General features: G+C 37.7%; 1 protein-coding gene and 1 long non-coding RNA gene across 2 annotated transcripts in view; one reads left to right on the forward strand and one right to left on the reverse strand.

The window, feature by feature from the left end:
• The window catches only part of wnt3a (wingless-type MMTV integration site family, member 3A), a 19,739-nt gene extending 16,439 nt beyond the window's left edge, over positions 1-3,300 (forward strand). The window contains exon 4 of the mRNA XM_057334338.1: positions 57-3,300. Coding sequence (XP_057190321.1) covers positions 57-536 — 480 coding nt within the window. The 3' untranslated portion in view covers positions 537-3,300. The remainder of the gene's footprint in view (positions 1-56) is intronic.
• Positions 1-17,099, reverse strand: part of LOC130554596 (uncharacterized) — a 26,739-nt gene extending 9,640 nt beyond the window's left edge. The window contains exons 1-2 of the long non-coding RNA XR_008962999.1: positions 16,990-17,099; positions 16,329-16,445 (exon numbers count right to left, since the gene is read on the reverse strand). This is a non-coding gene — a long non-coding RNA (uncharacterized LOC130554596). The remainder of the gene's footprint in view (positions 1-16,328; positions 16,446-16,989) is intronic.
• Between the last annotated feature and the right edge of the window lie 798 nt (positions 17,100-17,897).

The raw sequence follows: 17,897 nt of genomic DNA on the forward strand, positions 1-17,897 counted from the left end.
AATGTGTATGCCATTTATGCTAAGATTAATATTCTTTTTTTTCATTTTCCCCTCAGTCAATCACTGACCACATGTACCTGAAATGTAAGTGTCACGGCCTCTCGGGCAGCTGTGAGGTGAAAACCTGCTGGTGGTCGCAACCTGACTTTCGTGTGATAGGCGACTACATGAAGGACAAGTACGACAGCGCGTCGGAAATGGTGGTGGAGAAACATCGAGAGTCAAGAGGCTGGGTTGAGACTTTACGACCAAAGTACACCTTTTTTAAGCCCCCGACCGAAACTGATCTTGTCTACTACGAAAGCTCACCCAACTTCTGCGAACCCAATCCAGAGACTGGCTCATTTGGTACCCGCGATCGTGCCTGTAACCTGACGTCACACGGTATCGACGGATGCGACTTGCTGTGCTGTGGTCGAGGCCACAACACCCGAACTGAGAAACGCAAGGAGAAATGTCACTGCATTTTCCACTGGTGCTGCTACGTCAGCTGCCAGGAGTGTACGCGAATTTATGACGTCCACACCTGCAAGTAAGTTTTTGCGGGCACCCATACCAAAACGAAATCGGACGTTTGGGGATGTGAACACCCGAGAGCCTTGAAATGAGTTTGTGGTTTTAATAAGAAGAAACCCTCAGAAATGAGATGTGGACAGTGAAGTGATTCTAGAAAGTTATTATCAGACAAAAGAGACCCATAAAGGCTCGTTCCTCACCCTGACCATTGTTGGGACCACGTGCTTCGCCAGGACCCTCTAGCTCAGATCTGAAAGGGGGTAATAGTTTCTGATGTTGTCTGATGTTGGAGAGGGATGAAGGGGTGGATCAGATTCTTGGAGTCTCAGGCCCTTTGTTACTCCAAGGAAAAAAACTGAAAAACTTTGAAAGGGAGAGGTTTTGTCGGCATGTGGCAGCAAGCTGTTCTCAGACAACAATTGTGACCGAGATGCCAGGCTTTGCCCACAAGTGCCTCTGAAATATGGTAATTTTAACATTGTTAGCAATAGCCTTATTACTAACACCATTAAACCATTAAAAAAGCTATTTGTACCATGCAACATGCATTCCAGCAAACCTGAATACCAGCAAAATGACTGCTTAACAACTTCCTTCACACCACATATTACACTTCCTGTTGTTTCTGTATGTACGACCAAACATACCCTATGAACTAATGTATTAGGTTGAGTTTATTGTTACTAACTCTAGGTTATGAATGCACTTGATGCTCTTGAGTGAATGTCCATGCGTTGCATATATGTCAGTGTTTTCCTACTTTGATTTTTTTAACACTTTTGAACCTGAATGAATGAACCGGAATATAAAGTAAATATATAAACTCTGACCACATCAGGTATTTAGAATACGATTAAGAACAATGATCTATTTAAACTACAACAAACAAGCATTAGACAGTTGCCACGAAACTAAAGATGTCAGCACTTCTGTCTTGAAATGGCGCATGATATTCATTTGCGTTATTTGTGTGTGGCAGTATTATTCATGTTTTAGAGACATTGAAGTCCATGACATTTCAACATGAACATACAGGTATATGTTGTGCTGTATTCAGTATCTGAAACACTTAACGCAGGATCCAAAATTAACATTGACAATTGGCTTTTTTAATAAACAAAACTTGTTGTTGGCCGCAACATTTTAAAATCTTTAGGGAATTTGGAAAATATCCCATAGTTGAAAATCCAATGTAAGAAAGCTGACTCCAACTGTTACCTCCATAGTTGACTAGAAAACGTTTATTTTTGTAATAACTTTGAAATTTTACATAGTGACGTGGGTTGTGTAGGCTACGCTGTTTACTACGTATATAACTACAAATGAAAAAGAGGTACAGATATATAAATATCTTCATTTGTATGTGTTTTATTTTGACGTTTTTTGGAATCTATCTTTACCACCCATTATCTGTGAATCCATGACCAAAATTAATGTCTTTATTTTAAATTTTCTGTCCCGGTTGTACATGAAAGTCAGCAACAAGTAATGACACTGAACGACCCTCATTTATATGCTGCTAACTAATAACACGTTTGTCGTTATATTTATGCCTGATTGTATGCTTGTGCATTTGTGTTTCCCTATTCGTCCTCTGCATATGTCTCGATGTTTGTATATAGTGTGTCTATATATGTGCTCTTTGTTTTCTTCTTTCTGTGAAAGACACTGTGTAAACATAGCTAAGAACTAAAATGTGAAGTTTTCTACTAATGGACTTTTGATAGAGTTTGTATTCTTTAACCAAATAGAGATATTGTAACACTTTTGTGAATCCTGTTAAATGATGGCTGATAACCAGGCATTTGTGTGAAATGTATGAAAATTGATCTTGAGATGCATTGAATGTGGCGTTATTAAATGCCACACTGTATTTAGAAATATCCTTCTGCATTGAAATATGTATGACCAAATTTCTGATGGATACGTAGGGAAAAATGACCATAATGACTAGCTGGCTGTACATTATCCTGTTACATGGCTAATAAGTAAAGAGACATTGAATATTGATTCAAGTCATTCATATATCATGGGAAAAGAAAGTGACCAAGGAGTCTAAGGACACCAAGCTATTCTAGAGAGCCATGTTTGATCATAGTAAAACCCAAACGGTACGGTACAGCTATTATGATCTCAAACACATTTGTATCTAGCTATTCTGCAAAAGGTCAGTGTAATATCTCATCCCAGGGAGAAGACAGAGAGAAAGGCCAGCTTGTAAAATTCTTTGGCAGACGTTCTTTTTGTAGATCTTTCCATCAAAGAAATGAATTCAAGTTTTCTCTTGCCCTGAGAATCTCACACTGATTTAATCTCTCATCAATCAGGGATCATTTCAAAGCACATGCCCCATTGAGCATTCCACAAAGCCCTGTTTATTTAACATAATGATCCTCCGCTAACTACAGAACCAATACCTTTTGTTTTTCGACATACTTCAGTGCATCTACGCATCAAACTTTCAGCCGTTTGCTTCCACAACACGGTTCGATCTTAAATTCCAAAGTTTTGTACAGACTAGTTCAGCGTGTTTATGGATTTCTAAAGTCTGAGGATTTTTCTATGATTATTTATTTTACTGTAATGTATATATTAGTAAGAGTATATATTTGCTGACAAAAGATTATTACTCGTGAGGAAAATGTTGATGTGTTGTAAAAGTTTTACCTCAGTGTCTGTTGTTGCTGTTTTTTTCACTGACCACATGGGATGCACTGTATGTCCTGCTTTCTGTTCATAGGATGCTAGCTGTTCATTTTTATAACCGAATTAAAGAAAATACAAACACTCGTTCTCGTTTCTGTCATTTTACTTTTGATTGTAACGTGGGTTTTTTTTTTCATTTAGCATGCTTTAAATGTATGTGTTAGTCAAAAAGCAGAGTGAGGTGACCCTTACAGAAAAGACACATGAATTTCACATTACTTGTTTTTCGCATGTGATCACATGTATACAACATGTGTTTAACGTGCAAAAAAACACGTGTGATCACATGTGAAATGTGTGTTTTTGGAACATTTTGGTGTGAATTCCATGTGAATTCCCACGTGAAACCCATGGGATAACATGTAAAAACCCATGGGATGACATGTGCAACATGTGGTGACGTGAAGAACATGTGATCACATGTGGAGACATGTCGCATATGTTATCCCATGGGTTTTTACATGTTATCCCATGGGTTTCACGTGGGAATTCAAATGGAATTCACACCAAAATGTTCCAAAAACACACATTTCACATGTGATCACACGTGTTTTTTGCACATGTGAATTTCGTGTGTCTTTTCTGTAAGGGGAAGTGTGTAAAATCTGCATTTGTCAATCAAACCAGTCTTACCCAAAACTCAATGTTTGACCTGACACATCAGTTGAACCATTTCATGTTGACCTTCATTCATTTTAAATGGCTGGAATAAAAAAGCTTGATTTGGTGCAATGTTAAAACAACATTTTAAAGAAGACTACAGTTATAGTTGAAGAGATTCATACACGAATTGCCTGTTCACCAGTACATGTGGTCAAGTTATTTAGGTTGAATGTATTCAGAATATGACCCTTCTGTAACCTTGCTTTATATATAGCACACAGAATAAGTGGCAATTTGCCCACGATCCGTGCAGTGTTTATTCAGACATTGAAGTCATGAAGTCAGTTTAAACTTATGACAGCTATCAAAACAGTGTTGTGGCACATCTGCCAAGTACTGAATGATCACAACTGAATGATTAAAAATCACTTTCTCCACAGCGTCAGAATGTTGTTGGTGGTTGCCATGTGGTTATATGGTTTGTTTACTAACGTGTTCTAAATTGTTGTTAGCATGTTGCTAGGGTGTTTGTGCATCCAACAAAACATTATGGTATTCTCATGGCTTAGATTCCTTGCTCAATGTACAGGTCTATGGAATTGTATTTCCCTAGCACAAATGCTGTGAGATGAGTCACATATGTATGGAAATGTGATATTTGGGTTTGTTCAAATCACTTACTAGTAAAAAAATGCATGAACAATTAACTTTAAGTTTAGACATTCACAATTTACTGTCTGTTCTTCCAGGAAAATGAACAAAATATTTTGATGACTCATCTTACATGCTGGGATATATCCAAACGTTTTCCTAAGGAATTCTTTCTAGAAAGAGAACCTATGTCTGTCACATCTGGCATGCTGTCAATTACCACAGACAATAATTTTGACTCGTTCCGTCATGTGTAAAAACAAACAGGACGTGTTTACAGTAAACACACTTGTACGCCTAGCAGGCAGACAGTCAGCACCTCAAATAATGTTTAAAATATGCAATTATATCTTTCAGATTTTTTATACAATAGCTTTCCAGGAATGTTGGGGAGTGGTTGCGTAGAAAACGTAGAGATTTCTGATCGCCAACAACAACTAACATTACTTTGGTTTAGTATCCACGTACTAGTGTTTTGACAAAAATATGAGCTCTGCATTTTTGCCTTAAATGCTTGCCTTCTACGCTTTCATTATAGGTGTGTTTCCTTTAAACATATACCTACCCCATTCGCTTACACATGTGTCAAAATTGTTATGTTTGGTAATCGACGGCATGCCACACATACAGTAAACAAACATGAGATTAAAAAAAATCCTTTGCAAAACTGCATCTCATATTGCATATTTTAGTTTGACACCAAAGACCCTAACATACTAGGAATGTCCTCTCAAACTGTGATGTTGAGAAGCGCTTGGATTACCTGTGAATAAATCACAGTGAAAGGCAATAGCATTATTGTCACAGCAGGATATCTTTAACTAACATTGAATAAATTAAGACCATGTACAGGCCTATAAAGAGCTTAGAGGTCATTATAGCATCAGAATCTGTCCCCTAGTGATTCAGCATCTCGCAAAGAAAAGCAAACCATCCAATAAATAGACCAGATTAAAACTTGGGCTAGTTGTCAGTCTTGTCTACAATTAAGAGCTGGGAATGATCCACACGGAACACAATAGCATCATTCTTTCTTGATTTGGGTGCGAGCAAAAAGGAAAGGAGAAAAAAATCCTTCATAATAATTTGATTCTTTTGAGATCGCTCAGGAGCCAGCTTAGTTCTTCCGGAGACAATAAGGGCCAAAATTCTCTGTGGTGATAAAACTGCAGCACTGATCGGCCCCTAGTGCAGATTATAGGCCAAAGTGAATAGGTCCCACCAATACCAGGGGCTAAGCAAGGACCCCTGATAACTCATTCTTCCTGTCACAATGTCCCCGCCAGAAGCTAGGTCTCATTATCGCCTTTCCCCACCATTTGAAAAAATATTGACACACACGGCCCCCTCGTGAGCAGATGGTGGGTAGCGGTCATTCGGGGTCTTGTCATTGAGGTCTCATAAATATCCCACCTTATTCCCTCGCTTGTCAATCAAATGACCTCCTTACCTACAAAAGTATATTAATCCAAAGACCCAGAGTAATTAAGTTCTAATGTTCTTAAAATCACCAAGGAGACTAGAGTACGCCAATCACAGAGGGTTATCATTCCTAGAAAATATCCTGAGTCTCCTAGGTGACTCAATTTCAACACCTCTTTGGCTAAAATCAGTATAATTTCTGATATCTGGCATGGGTTCAGAAGGAATGCATGGGCCTATTTTGCACTATATGTTTTACTGCCCAGATAGTGTGTAAAACACAATGCAGTTTGCAATAGTACAAATTGCTACATTATTGTCCAGAGGTGGGTAGAGTAGCCAAAATCTTTACTCAAGTAAAAGTACAAGTAACTAGAGAAATTGTTACTCAAGTAAAAGTAAAAGTCACTATTTTAAAATTTACTTGAGTAAAAGTAAAAAAGTATGCAATGAAAAAACTACTCAAGTAGCTAGTTACTTATATAGGCCTACTACATAAAATTAATATTAACGCCAATATTTTAATATTACATTTTAATCAATATTTTTAATTATCATAAGCAGATATCTTTGCAATATACTAGAGAGACTAAAGAACAGACAAACACAGAAGAGACTAGCATTTCTGTAAATTTCATCTAGTCCTGATGTCAATGTAGTTTACACAACTTATTTAGAATAATAGACCATGTCAAACTAAAGCATGAACTAAACTCAGAGCATTTCCTAAGATGATCTAGAACATCTGCAGTGCTCTCTTAAATGAAATACACATTTTTGAACAAAGCTCATGTTTTCTCGTGTTGTGTCACGTGTGTGTTGTGAAACGCTCTTACTTGTAAACAAACAGTAAACAGTGAACCACACGCCCATCAACAAGTTTTCTTCCTTCTGTTCTTCAAATGTATATATCTGCAAGCCCACGTCTCTGTGTCTGACAGGTAACGCGCATGTTGCGGTGTCTGACGAACAGGTCGCGCGGGTGCGCGCATATGGCGGGCATTTATCATTGCTAGCAAACAATATGACACGTTTGCAGTTTTGATTGTATAGATATAGATTAATATCCACTTCATCCAACGCTCTTTGTGTTCTGCGTGTTCTTAAATTTCGCGCTACGAGGAGTGAGTAATCCTGCTTCAGATGATTCAGATCGTGCTGCGAACTGAACAAATCATTTGAACTGATTCATTAGCCTATTCAAATGGTTTTGCCCATTGGTCAATTAATGCTTTCAAAAGAATCGACTCAAAAGAATCGATCACTCGGGAATGCCCGTAAAAAGAGACGACAACCTTGAAATAAACAACGCGTTTTAAAAAGCATATTTTAAAATGAAGGAACGAAGGAACGTCACGCAATGTAAGTTATGTAATGAAGTAAAAGTACAGATTTTCTATTAGAAATTTACTCAAGTAAGAGTAAAAGTACACACTTTTAATTTTACTTAAAAAGTACATATTTTCCAAAATGTTACTCAAGTAAATGTAACGAAGTAAATGTAGCGCGTTACTACCCACCTCTGTTATTGTCACATAACAAAGATAGACCAGGATATACAGCTGTGGAAAAAATTAAGAGACCATTTCAAATGTTCATTTAATCAGCTTTTGTAAATGTATTGTGGCCATTCCAGTCAAGTGAATTTCAACAAAATCAAACCTCAAGCGTGACAGTCCAACAGCAATGCAAAAAACTGACAGCATGACAAGACACATGAAAACTGTGATAAAAAAATCAAGGTTAAAATATTTTTGAACGTATACATGTACAAACATGACTGTTGTATTGCTTAAAAGTGAATATGAACTTGTTTTCTTTGCTGTATTTGAGGTCTGAAAAAATCTTCTCTGTTATTTTGACCTGTTTCTCCAGTTGTCATTTTCTGCAAATAAATGCAAATAGAAACAATATTTTTTTTAATTTGGCAGAAATATTGCTACTAGTTCACAGAATGAAAACATTTTTTTTTACCTAAACAAATGCATATTGTTAGTAAATTTAGAGAAAAAAAAAGAAATTCATTCTGAAATGGTCTCTTAATTTTTTCTGCAGCTGTAGATGGAAAAAACCTCAATGCTCAATATTGAGGCTGAAAGGAGTGGTCCCTTTTACGGTAATGAAGCAAACTGTCTTTTTGATACAGACATCAGCTTTTAATTAATTCTAGGTCACTCCCAAAAAAATACTGTTTAAATATCTTGAAAATGTCTTTTTAATGTTTTTTTACTCAGCCAATGGTTAGGGCACTAACTTAGTTTCCTTTATTCCAGTTACAAACAACACAGACAACATAGGGTTAATATTTGTTATTTACCTCTGCTTAATCACATTAAAACGTTTCTTTTTGTAAAAAATGTGATGAAAAGAATCTTGCATAAAAACAAATAATGACATAGTTTTAGTAAACATTGAAAACAGGTCCAACACACAAGCAACATACAAAGGTTAAGAAAGAGAAATTCATAGCTGATGTTGCTTCTGCTTCATTTATCACACTAGAAATTGACGATCAAATAAGTGAATTGCATTGTGGTATGTGGCATTAAAATCCATTTGCTTTGATGTTATACGCCATATTTTGAAATATACAAGTGTATATTATAGTCTAGATACTGCATGCTTGTTTCTGTCAGAATAATAGGTAGTATTCAATCCCAAACATACATAAAATATTCAGAAAAACACAAAAATATTAGTAAAAGTGGGAAAGTGTGGATGCTACATGCATTTACTCCTTTACGTCTTGCTAGGCCCTTTGTTTCTGTCTCCCACCACAGACAGAGAGAAACCAGAAAAAGGGGCAGATTCGCAAACGAGCCGGAAATGCCGGTAGCCAAGCGCCTCACCCTCAGGCGTAGGGAAATTGTCTGCTTTCACAGAGCAAAAACCCACCTAACAAGCTTGTCACCAAGGTGAGAGCAACCTAGTTAGCAGGTAATTGCCTGTAGAAGACTTGTCAGCTCTACTCGAAGAGTGTGAGAACTTTGACACAGTTGAAAAGGTACCGCCCAATAACCATATAAATAGGAGACAATGGACTATAATTGCAATCAGTGACCTCCACCTCTACTGTCTTTATGCTCCTACTTTTCGTCCTGAAGACCCAAGCTTCGGCAGACTTTTACAACATCATCTCAATGCATCTGAATGCAGGGGATCTTGCCTGCATCAGAGGAGGTACACAAGGTGGACGGACAGACACCCTCTTGGGCGAACGTTAAGAGATTAGGTGGTTAGGTGGAGCTGGAGGAGATACAAAAGTCACACCTCTGTTCAAACAGTCCTTGTTTTCGCACGTGACCGTCTTTTGATGTCTGAAGATTCCAGAGGTATACGGGGTAATACCGCAGTTAACAGCATGATGGGTTTCAGCTGGACTCTTGAAGGACAACAAAATCTGCACAAGGAGGTGCCAGTGATATGTGAGAGGTCAATAATGTGGTACAGTTAAAGGGAGTGAAGTTTAGCGCCTCCCGGGTAGCATTTTAATCATATTAACAAAATATTGTATAGTACAAAAAAAAACATTAAGAAACATCTATTCATTAATGGATCGAATTCACTGAATCTGTCATGAAGAATTAATCCCTGAAGAAATTATTCTTAGGATAAAAGGATAAAAGCCCTTAGTTTTGCTGTATTAAAGGGATACTTCACCCAAAAATGAAAATTGTCATCATTTAGTCACCTTCGAGTTGCTCCAAATCTGTATAGATTTCTTTGTTCTGATGAACACAGAGAAAGATATTTGGAAGAATGCTTATAACCAAGCAGATCTTGCCCCCCATTGAGTCCCATATAGTAGGAAAAATAACTTTATCATTTTTTTTGTTCTGTTGAACACAAAAGAAGACATTTTGAAGAATGTAGGACAGCAAACAGTTCTGGGGCACTTTTGACTACCATTGTATTTTTTCCTATATGGGAGTCAATGGGGGGCAAAACCTGTCTGGTTATAGGTATTCTTCCAAATATCTTCCAAAGAAATCTATACAGATTTGGAACAACTCGAAGGTGAGTAAATGATGACAGAATTTTCATTTTTGGGTAAAGTATCCCTTCAAGGACTACTTTACATTTTTTGCTTGAAAATTTAGCACAGTGCTAAGCTTTTGCACAAACAATAAAGAAGAGACACAAAAATAGAATAAAAAATAAGAGCTACATGCATAAAGAATCAACATACGAAAACCTGGACGTTTTCATTAGATTCACCTTTGTACTTTACAGAATAGAGTAGATTCTGTTTATTTAATGCACTGAATATAAATACAAAAATTGCATTGTTTGAGGTATCTTAAAGTTATCTTTACTGTTCACCAAAGCAATAGCATGGTTATGCAAGTATTTTTGCCACTCCTTTTCTTCAAAGGGATGGGGGGATTCTAAATTCTAAGCCTTGAACCAAATCAATGAGTTTTGAAATAAATCAAAACATGATCTGAAGCACAGAATCGTTTAAAATTCAGAAAAAAAAGGACAAGGTTTTTCATGAGCAGTGTAATATTTGTCCCGGAAAGCATCAAGAATGATAATACAATTTAAAATACTGTATAAAACTAAACACAATATGTAAAAGTTTAAATTACTTAAGACTTTTTTTTCTTACAAGCCTAAATAAGTGATATTTTAGCTTCAGTGGGCGGGTGTTGTGGGAGGTTTCAGCTATAGCTTACTGTGGCGTTGGATGAATGACTATGAACAGTATCTAATGAGTATGTTGGACGCCAACAAGTTTTTTTCAATAACGTGTCATGTTTTGACTGCCTGCTCCATTTGGAATCAGTCTAAAGAAGCCTGAGCTGCAAACCCCTAAATGTACCATTAACAATAGTTGTCTGCTTTGTGCATTGCTGTTATTGCACTTCTTACTTTGGCCACTAAAGATGCGTGTGAAAAAACTGCAGCGGTTCTGATCAGCTCCAACAGAATCTTTGTAACACCACATTTATCTTTGAAATATTGCCACTAATAGAGATCAACAATAAATGATACATGACTTTTCAGGATAAATGCCTGCATGAATCTAAAAATGTGATCTAAGTATTTAGTATTTACAATACTGTATATACAATTATTATAAGTTATATAACTCAATTCCGATGAATATAGATTGGGATAGTATAATATGGAAGTGAGGTTAATTCATTCACTTTTCAGCACAAATCCATCGCATGGAGCCCACAACTATGCTCCTCACCCTGCAGTGAAGTGTTCTTATATCAGCATAAGTATATCAATGACAAGGTGACCGCAGGGAGGGAGGGATGGGGTGGAGGAGAGGGGTTATCATTAGTGAAGCCCGCTGCTGCTGTCCACGGCTAGTTCCAGTAATTACCGCACAAAGGCCGCTGCTCGCCGTCCCACTGTTTTTCCCACACAGGGCAGGCACAGAATTCCAAGTGGCCTCAGACTTGCAATCTCCTTGCTTTAACCCGGGCAAATTGCTAAACTTGGCCATTTTTCACAGCACTGTAATTGCATTTTAGTGCTGTTTTTATTGGTGCCGGCTTGCCCAGCACCCGCTCAACCCCCCACGCTGACCACCGAGCACTAAAGAGCTGCCATGGAGCGCAGGGTAAATAGACAGTAAATAATTTGTGTATTGGGAGGTTCAAATTAGGGGTTAAATTGGGATTAATAAAGAGAAAAAAATGCACATTTGTTCTTATTGCATAATCATGGTTCAACGATTTTAATTGAATAAATCCATTTTGTACAATAAAAAAAATGAAGACCACAATTTTTTTATTTAAGTTGGTTGAACTACAACATCTGATATTTGTGATTTTTATTTAAAATATTTTATCTCACTCACATGCAGCATCCTGAAGAGTTTTGTTGCTCCATCCAAATGTGAATGTTTAATTCCAATTCATTAAAAGACTCAAAGAGATCTAATTTTGTTTTTGGCTCCGTCAGCTGTTCTTCTTTCTTAAGTGTCTGTGCTTCTCATGGACGGCACAGATACATTCCAGAGCTGGACTACCAAACAAGTGCTGTTTGCATTGAATAGAAACAACAGCAGAAAACTGAAATGGCCACAGGATTAAAGGATCTGAACGGGATAAAAGGATAAAAGATTCTTGGTGTTATCCATTTTAGCTTCAAAAATGGAGAGTCTTAACCAGGATTTGAGACCTCACAATGCTTTGAGTCTTTACTTCAGCCAGACTGCTTTCACATGGCCGTGCAATTTGTAATGATCTAAAAATGTTGTGTTATGTTCTGTCAATGGGTAAATGAAGTAGAAGAATAAAAAGTGCAAATGTCCGTTTTTAAATGTGTGATCTATGCACAATCTGAAGTAATAAAATATAGGATTTACTCCTGTTTCATACTTGAACTGTATTTACCGTTGGAGAACAATTAAGTTAGGTTAAATTAAGTTTTTGCGTTTGACAAAGCTTTGTCTGCTATTTTAAAAAGTCTTAAAATGTAAAGGTTATTTAGGCCACAAGTTAGAAGGTTAGGTGTCAGTTAGGGCAGAACAGGTTCAAAGTCTGTATAGTTGTAGCCTGAAGTTCAGGACTTTAAGATTTTGATCTTGAAGTTTTTTTTGTTGTTTAAAAAATCTTATATGCAACAAAATTGAGATTAAAAAAAAGAAAATAATTTGTCGGAGATCCAGCCCCAGATGTAGCAGTGTATTCCAGAGGAACAAGTTAAAACTGAGGATTAATTTCGGGTTACCGTGTGCAAAGACCCAATCTCGAATCCGTTGCGGCATGCATACACATTCCTGTGAACCTCCAAATGATTTTGCTGCTTCCGAACATCACTGATGGTGCATTTCATGCAGATTTGAGTGCATATAAATATATATATATCTTTCAACCACTGTCTGGACCTACATTCCACCAGTTCAAAAACACACACACACATAAGAAGTCCCTCAAAAGGCCTTTAATGGTGGAAGCAGCCCTTGTAATTACGTTGCTCAGTCTCTGCTGTAATCTGTGCGCTAACTAGAATAGCGCTTCTCATTCATACTGGTCTGACACCTTTGACCCCTCACGCAGTGTGTCAAACCGCCTTTTAGAGGGGCTTAATAAAGCAAAATGACGAGTCTCCTGAGACGTTACCGCACTGTCGTGTCAGACTGCAATGAGTGGTTGTTGCCGCCTGCCAGGTACTGAGGTATTTTATTTAGCCCTGAGGAGGACAGGTGCGCTCTGCAGCAGCACGAGAGAAGAAATGCCAAAGGTCTTCTGCTTGGAAGTTACCACAGGTGTTGGCGTGCAGACAAGACGTCACATTAACACAAATATGAATCGTTCCATTATCATACGTCCTCATTTATTTGCGCTCCGTTTAGATTCCGATAAAAACAACAGGAGGCTTTACAGTAAGCCTCTTTGTGGCACAGGCGAAACTCGTACGATTGCGTTACCATGTTCCTGAGCTGTCAAAAGTGACGCATGCTTCACAATCAATAGGCTAACTCTGCCACAAACCTAGGATTAAATATAATTAAAGAAATTATGCCCATCAAGGAGAAAAGCCTCTCTCTAGGGATTTGATCATATCAAAAGAGACACTGGTGTGATGTGAAATGCAGTGAGGAGACACGCCTGGACCACCTTAGAGCGATCTGACGCTTTGAGAGGTTCTTTAGATGCTTAAACTCCCTTTAACCCCATTAGGGGAATTTGGCTGCCGTGTCTGAGTCTTCGTTCTGAGAGGACACAAACCCGTGAGGCAATAGTGACTTACAGTTCAGTACAATGAGAGATACTGTGCCAAGAGAAGCTGTTTTGCACACCTCAAAATCTGCACTTCAATAACCATGTTAGGCATGGTGGCACTGATTCATATATTTGACTCTTCACCTACTTCTGATACCAATTTAATAAAGTAAAGTAACCACAGTGTTTATTAAATAAACACCCTTTCACGATAAGATACAATAGACAATATTTAAATGGGATCATAAACTTTTTTCATTACTACATATATAGTTACCCCTAAAGTCAAACATTTTTTGTACACACGTTTTGCCTACTGTAGTAGACTCTTAAAATAATAATAATAATATGAATTTTTTATAACCTTTTTTGCTACAAGAACCTTGTATGCAATAGAAAGTTTCTGTACTTGGTAAAGTTTCTTTATAGAGGCATACAGGACGAGAGAGAACGTTTCTGTAGTTTTAAGGTTATACAGTATGTGACCCTGCACCACAAAACTAATCATAAGGGTCAATTTTTCGAAATTGAGGTTTATACATCATCTGAAAGCTATTAATAAATAAATAAGCTTCCCATTGATGTTTGTTAGGATATGACAATATTTGGCCGAGATACAACTATTTGGAAATCTGTAATCTGAGGGTTACAAAAAAATCAAAATATTGAGAAAATCTTTAAAGTTGTCCATCAAGAAACAGGTTTGTTTTAACGCTCTTCTATTGGCTTAGAAACACTGGTTGAGGGTTTGCTGTTGGGCCTGATATCATTGCAGAATTTGTGTTCATGACATCACAACAATTAAAGGGAGAGTTCTCCCAAAAGTGACTTTCTTTCTTCTACAGAACACAAAAGAAGATTTTTTGAAGAATGTTGGTAACCAAACAACACTGGCACCCATTGACGTCCATTTTATGGAAACAAAACCACTGAGACAATTCTGAAAATATCACCTTTTGTGTTTCCCAGAAGACAGAGGTACATACAGGTTTAAAATGACATGAGGGTGACAAAATGATAACAGAATTGGCATCTATCAGAACTGAGCTATCCATCTTGGTTCTCACCAAGGTACTATCTTAGTTTCAATAAATGGTCTTTTTTATTGATTTTTCCCATAGTACAATTAAAAACTTACTTCAAAATATTGAGCTGATTTGAGTTTTTTCAAAAACCACGATTTGTTATGCAGCACAGACGTAAAGGTTCGTAGTCGTGAGAGGAACCTCGGCATCTGTTGACATAAAGAAACATTGCGAAGGCCGCGCACGTTTCCTGACGTGACTGCGGAAGTGGCGCAAAATGCGATGTAAATCCCCTTAACGACCTTTCAGGCTATCAGTAATCACCACACAAAGGTGATTGGCAGGCGACACTGAGAGGCGCATTTATACTCGCCTTACCCAGCCCCTCTCTCAACGTTGACCCCTACTGTGCGAGGCGTGGGGTAGAGTGCCCATCGACTCCTGCTGCCAACACGGGAAGCCAGCAAGGCGAGGGGGGGAGTGGTCATCACGTTGTTTGTTTCCTAACCTGCGGCCCTTAAAGATCTTTTGTAGCACCAACTCTGAGAACAGAGGGTGCTTCCTTGTCTGGTGTTGTTCGTCGGAAAGCTACACGCTAACTCTCTTCCCATTATGCGATTAGGCGAGTTTCACCGTTCCTGCCCCTCGTCAGTGCTTTACAATGGAAACAAACACTGATGCACTTTTGCTATTGTCATCATTCACATTATTATTATGACAGAGCGCACCAGGCGGCGAGTTGCTGCACCAAAGTTTTCAATTGACAAAGCCGGCGAGGCTCGCATTCTGCACCCCGAGCTTGTGTCAATGCGTACACATTCTCCCACAATCCCGCTGAAGGACAGACTGTTCTCACACTGTGCAATATTCTGCTCTTCAGGCCTCGTCTCAGAGGGGAACGTGGTTGTATCCTACTGAGCTGCAAGCCCCATTTCCTACTGAGAGGCCTGTTTTGTCTCTTGGCGGTCTTCCTCCATTGAGGCAGCGCTCTATGCTACCGATACACAAATCTAAGGGGATTATCTTCTTTTTTGTGGTGAATGACCCTATAAATAAAACCTGCGGCACAGATTTATGAGCCCGTCCAGAACTGTTTGCCATTCTACATATTTATCCTTTATCTTTAGTCATTGTTGGTCCCTACGACTAATTAATCTATTCGAATGAGTGGCAAATGGGATTGTGTTATGTATTCATCTCGATGACAAAAAGTGGCCCGAATTTTCTGAATTCAGTGAATGCTTTCAATAAATTTACTAAACAGGAAGATAATCACAAAATATTTATGAGATTAAACGGGAGCAAATCTCATGTGTCTTAATCTGAGGAGCAATATGCAGTATGGTGATATTTTTCTGTGATTGTAAAAAAAGGATGAAAATTTTTTTGTTGTTGTTGCTGTTAATACCAGTACTGACAAGATTGTTTTATGTATATTTTGCAACAATTTTGTAGATGGTTTTTTTTCAGAGAGTGTTCAGTTTGATTGCAAAGTTATGTTTGGTATCTGCGAAGGTTCTTTGTGGATAGTATACAAATGTGCTTCAACACACAATTATGACGACACGTAAATGTCTTACATACTGTTACCATAACAGTGAATCCTGTGGCTTTAGTTTTCTTTGTTGCTAAAGAAGCAGCAATGCGACTTCAGTGTGGATTTGACACAAAGCATGCAGGTGTTTTGCTGAAAGTAAACCTGTCAAGATCTCACCTCATCTGCTGCTGTTGAACTGTGGGAGGTGGATGCAGATGCTATTGTCACTTATTCCAGTACGTTCCATTCCTCTTTCACAGGACTTTGTTGCTGTTGGATCCGGTTCGCTTGATCCTGTTAAGTGCTTTTATTAATATGGCTCCAGGATATTGGCTTGGTTTAACACTGTCTGTTTTCATGACATTACAAAATGCTGTCCCTCACAAATATTTGTCTAGTAAAATGGATCTAATTTTACCACTGAAGCGTCCTGCCATTATTCCTGTTTTATTGATGGTTTACTTATTACACTTTCTAGAAAGCCAATATTTTTGTACATGTTGTTATTATTAATACATATACTGTTATGCTTCTTTTCGTGTTTTAATATTTAAAATACTTGATGTGCACATAACTCGATCTTGAAAATGCATTTAATTGGTGCATGAACTCAAAATAGTACTCTTAAATTAATACTTTTAGTGGTAACCAATTGTTTAGCTGCACTCAAAATCTTGTAAAAACTCAGATAAACAACTACAGTAGAATTACTTGTTTCCAAAAATAAAGATGAATGTTGGCCATGTTAAATTTGAGAGAATAGTTTAAAAACGGTATCATACATAGCCGTTATATATGAAAACCATACACTTTTAAACACTTAAATGGGGCTACTCACTGTAATGTTGCAGATGTCACGTCGTTATGTTCATTTCTGCATTATTTTCATACAGCACCTGCCGTGATCTCGCTATGCTGCCCCCTCTGGTGGACTGGTTAATTTACTGCTCCATACATACCCACTGCAAAAACAGTGTAACTGCTCAACATAGATGCATTTGGTTGAAATTATAATGAAATAACTACAACGACACAAAAATAACTTCTTTAGAAATAGACATGGGGTAAACGTGTACTTACTTTCACCACAATTATATGTTTACATTGTTGTATTGATTAAAAACAATAGGCTAATTCAATTCATTTTGTACAATGTAAATTTTATTTTAATCTAATTATGCCCTTTTATGATAGCAAAATGTATATATTGGGCTTACATTTTTCATTATTAAATACTGCCACAACCCATTGAAAAACTACAAATAACGACTTTATATTTGCATTGGGAATCTCTTTCTGAACTTATCTAAACAAGGCAATCGTTCCTACAGAAATGTATAGGTTGCATTTTCATAAATTAAGAGCTAATGATCCAGAACTAGAAGGTTTGATCTCAAGTTCTAGTTCCATCTTGCAGCAGTCTTCAGCATCCGCGTGCACCTGCCATCAGCACGTACACAAGATGCATTGTGCTGCTTCATTGCAGTGTTAATATTTCTGTGCCAGCCTGGAGGAGAGCAAAAGCTGAGGTCTCCAACCTCCACCCCCACATGTGTAACAGCTGTTAACCCGCCTTTGAGAAACACCTCATGAAAAGACAAGTCTGCTTTTAACATACTCTGATGCTACTCTAAGCAAAGGAATATGTGTCTTTGTATGCATACGATGCAAGGAGTGGAATATTATGAGCTTGCTTACAACATCTGGTGGACAAGAATCTAACGTATTTGAGCTAATGGCGAGTTA

This window comes from Triplophysa rosa, linkage group LG5, assembly GCF_024868665.1.
Source record: "Triplophysa rosa linkage group LG5, Trosa_1v2, whole genome shotgun sequence".
Classification (NCBI taxonomy): domain Eukaryota; kingdom Metazoa; phylum Chordata; class Actinopteri; order Cypriniformes; family Nemacheilidae; genus Triplophysa; species Triplophysa rosa.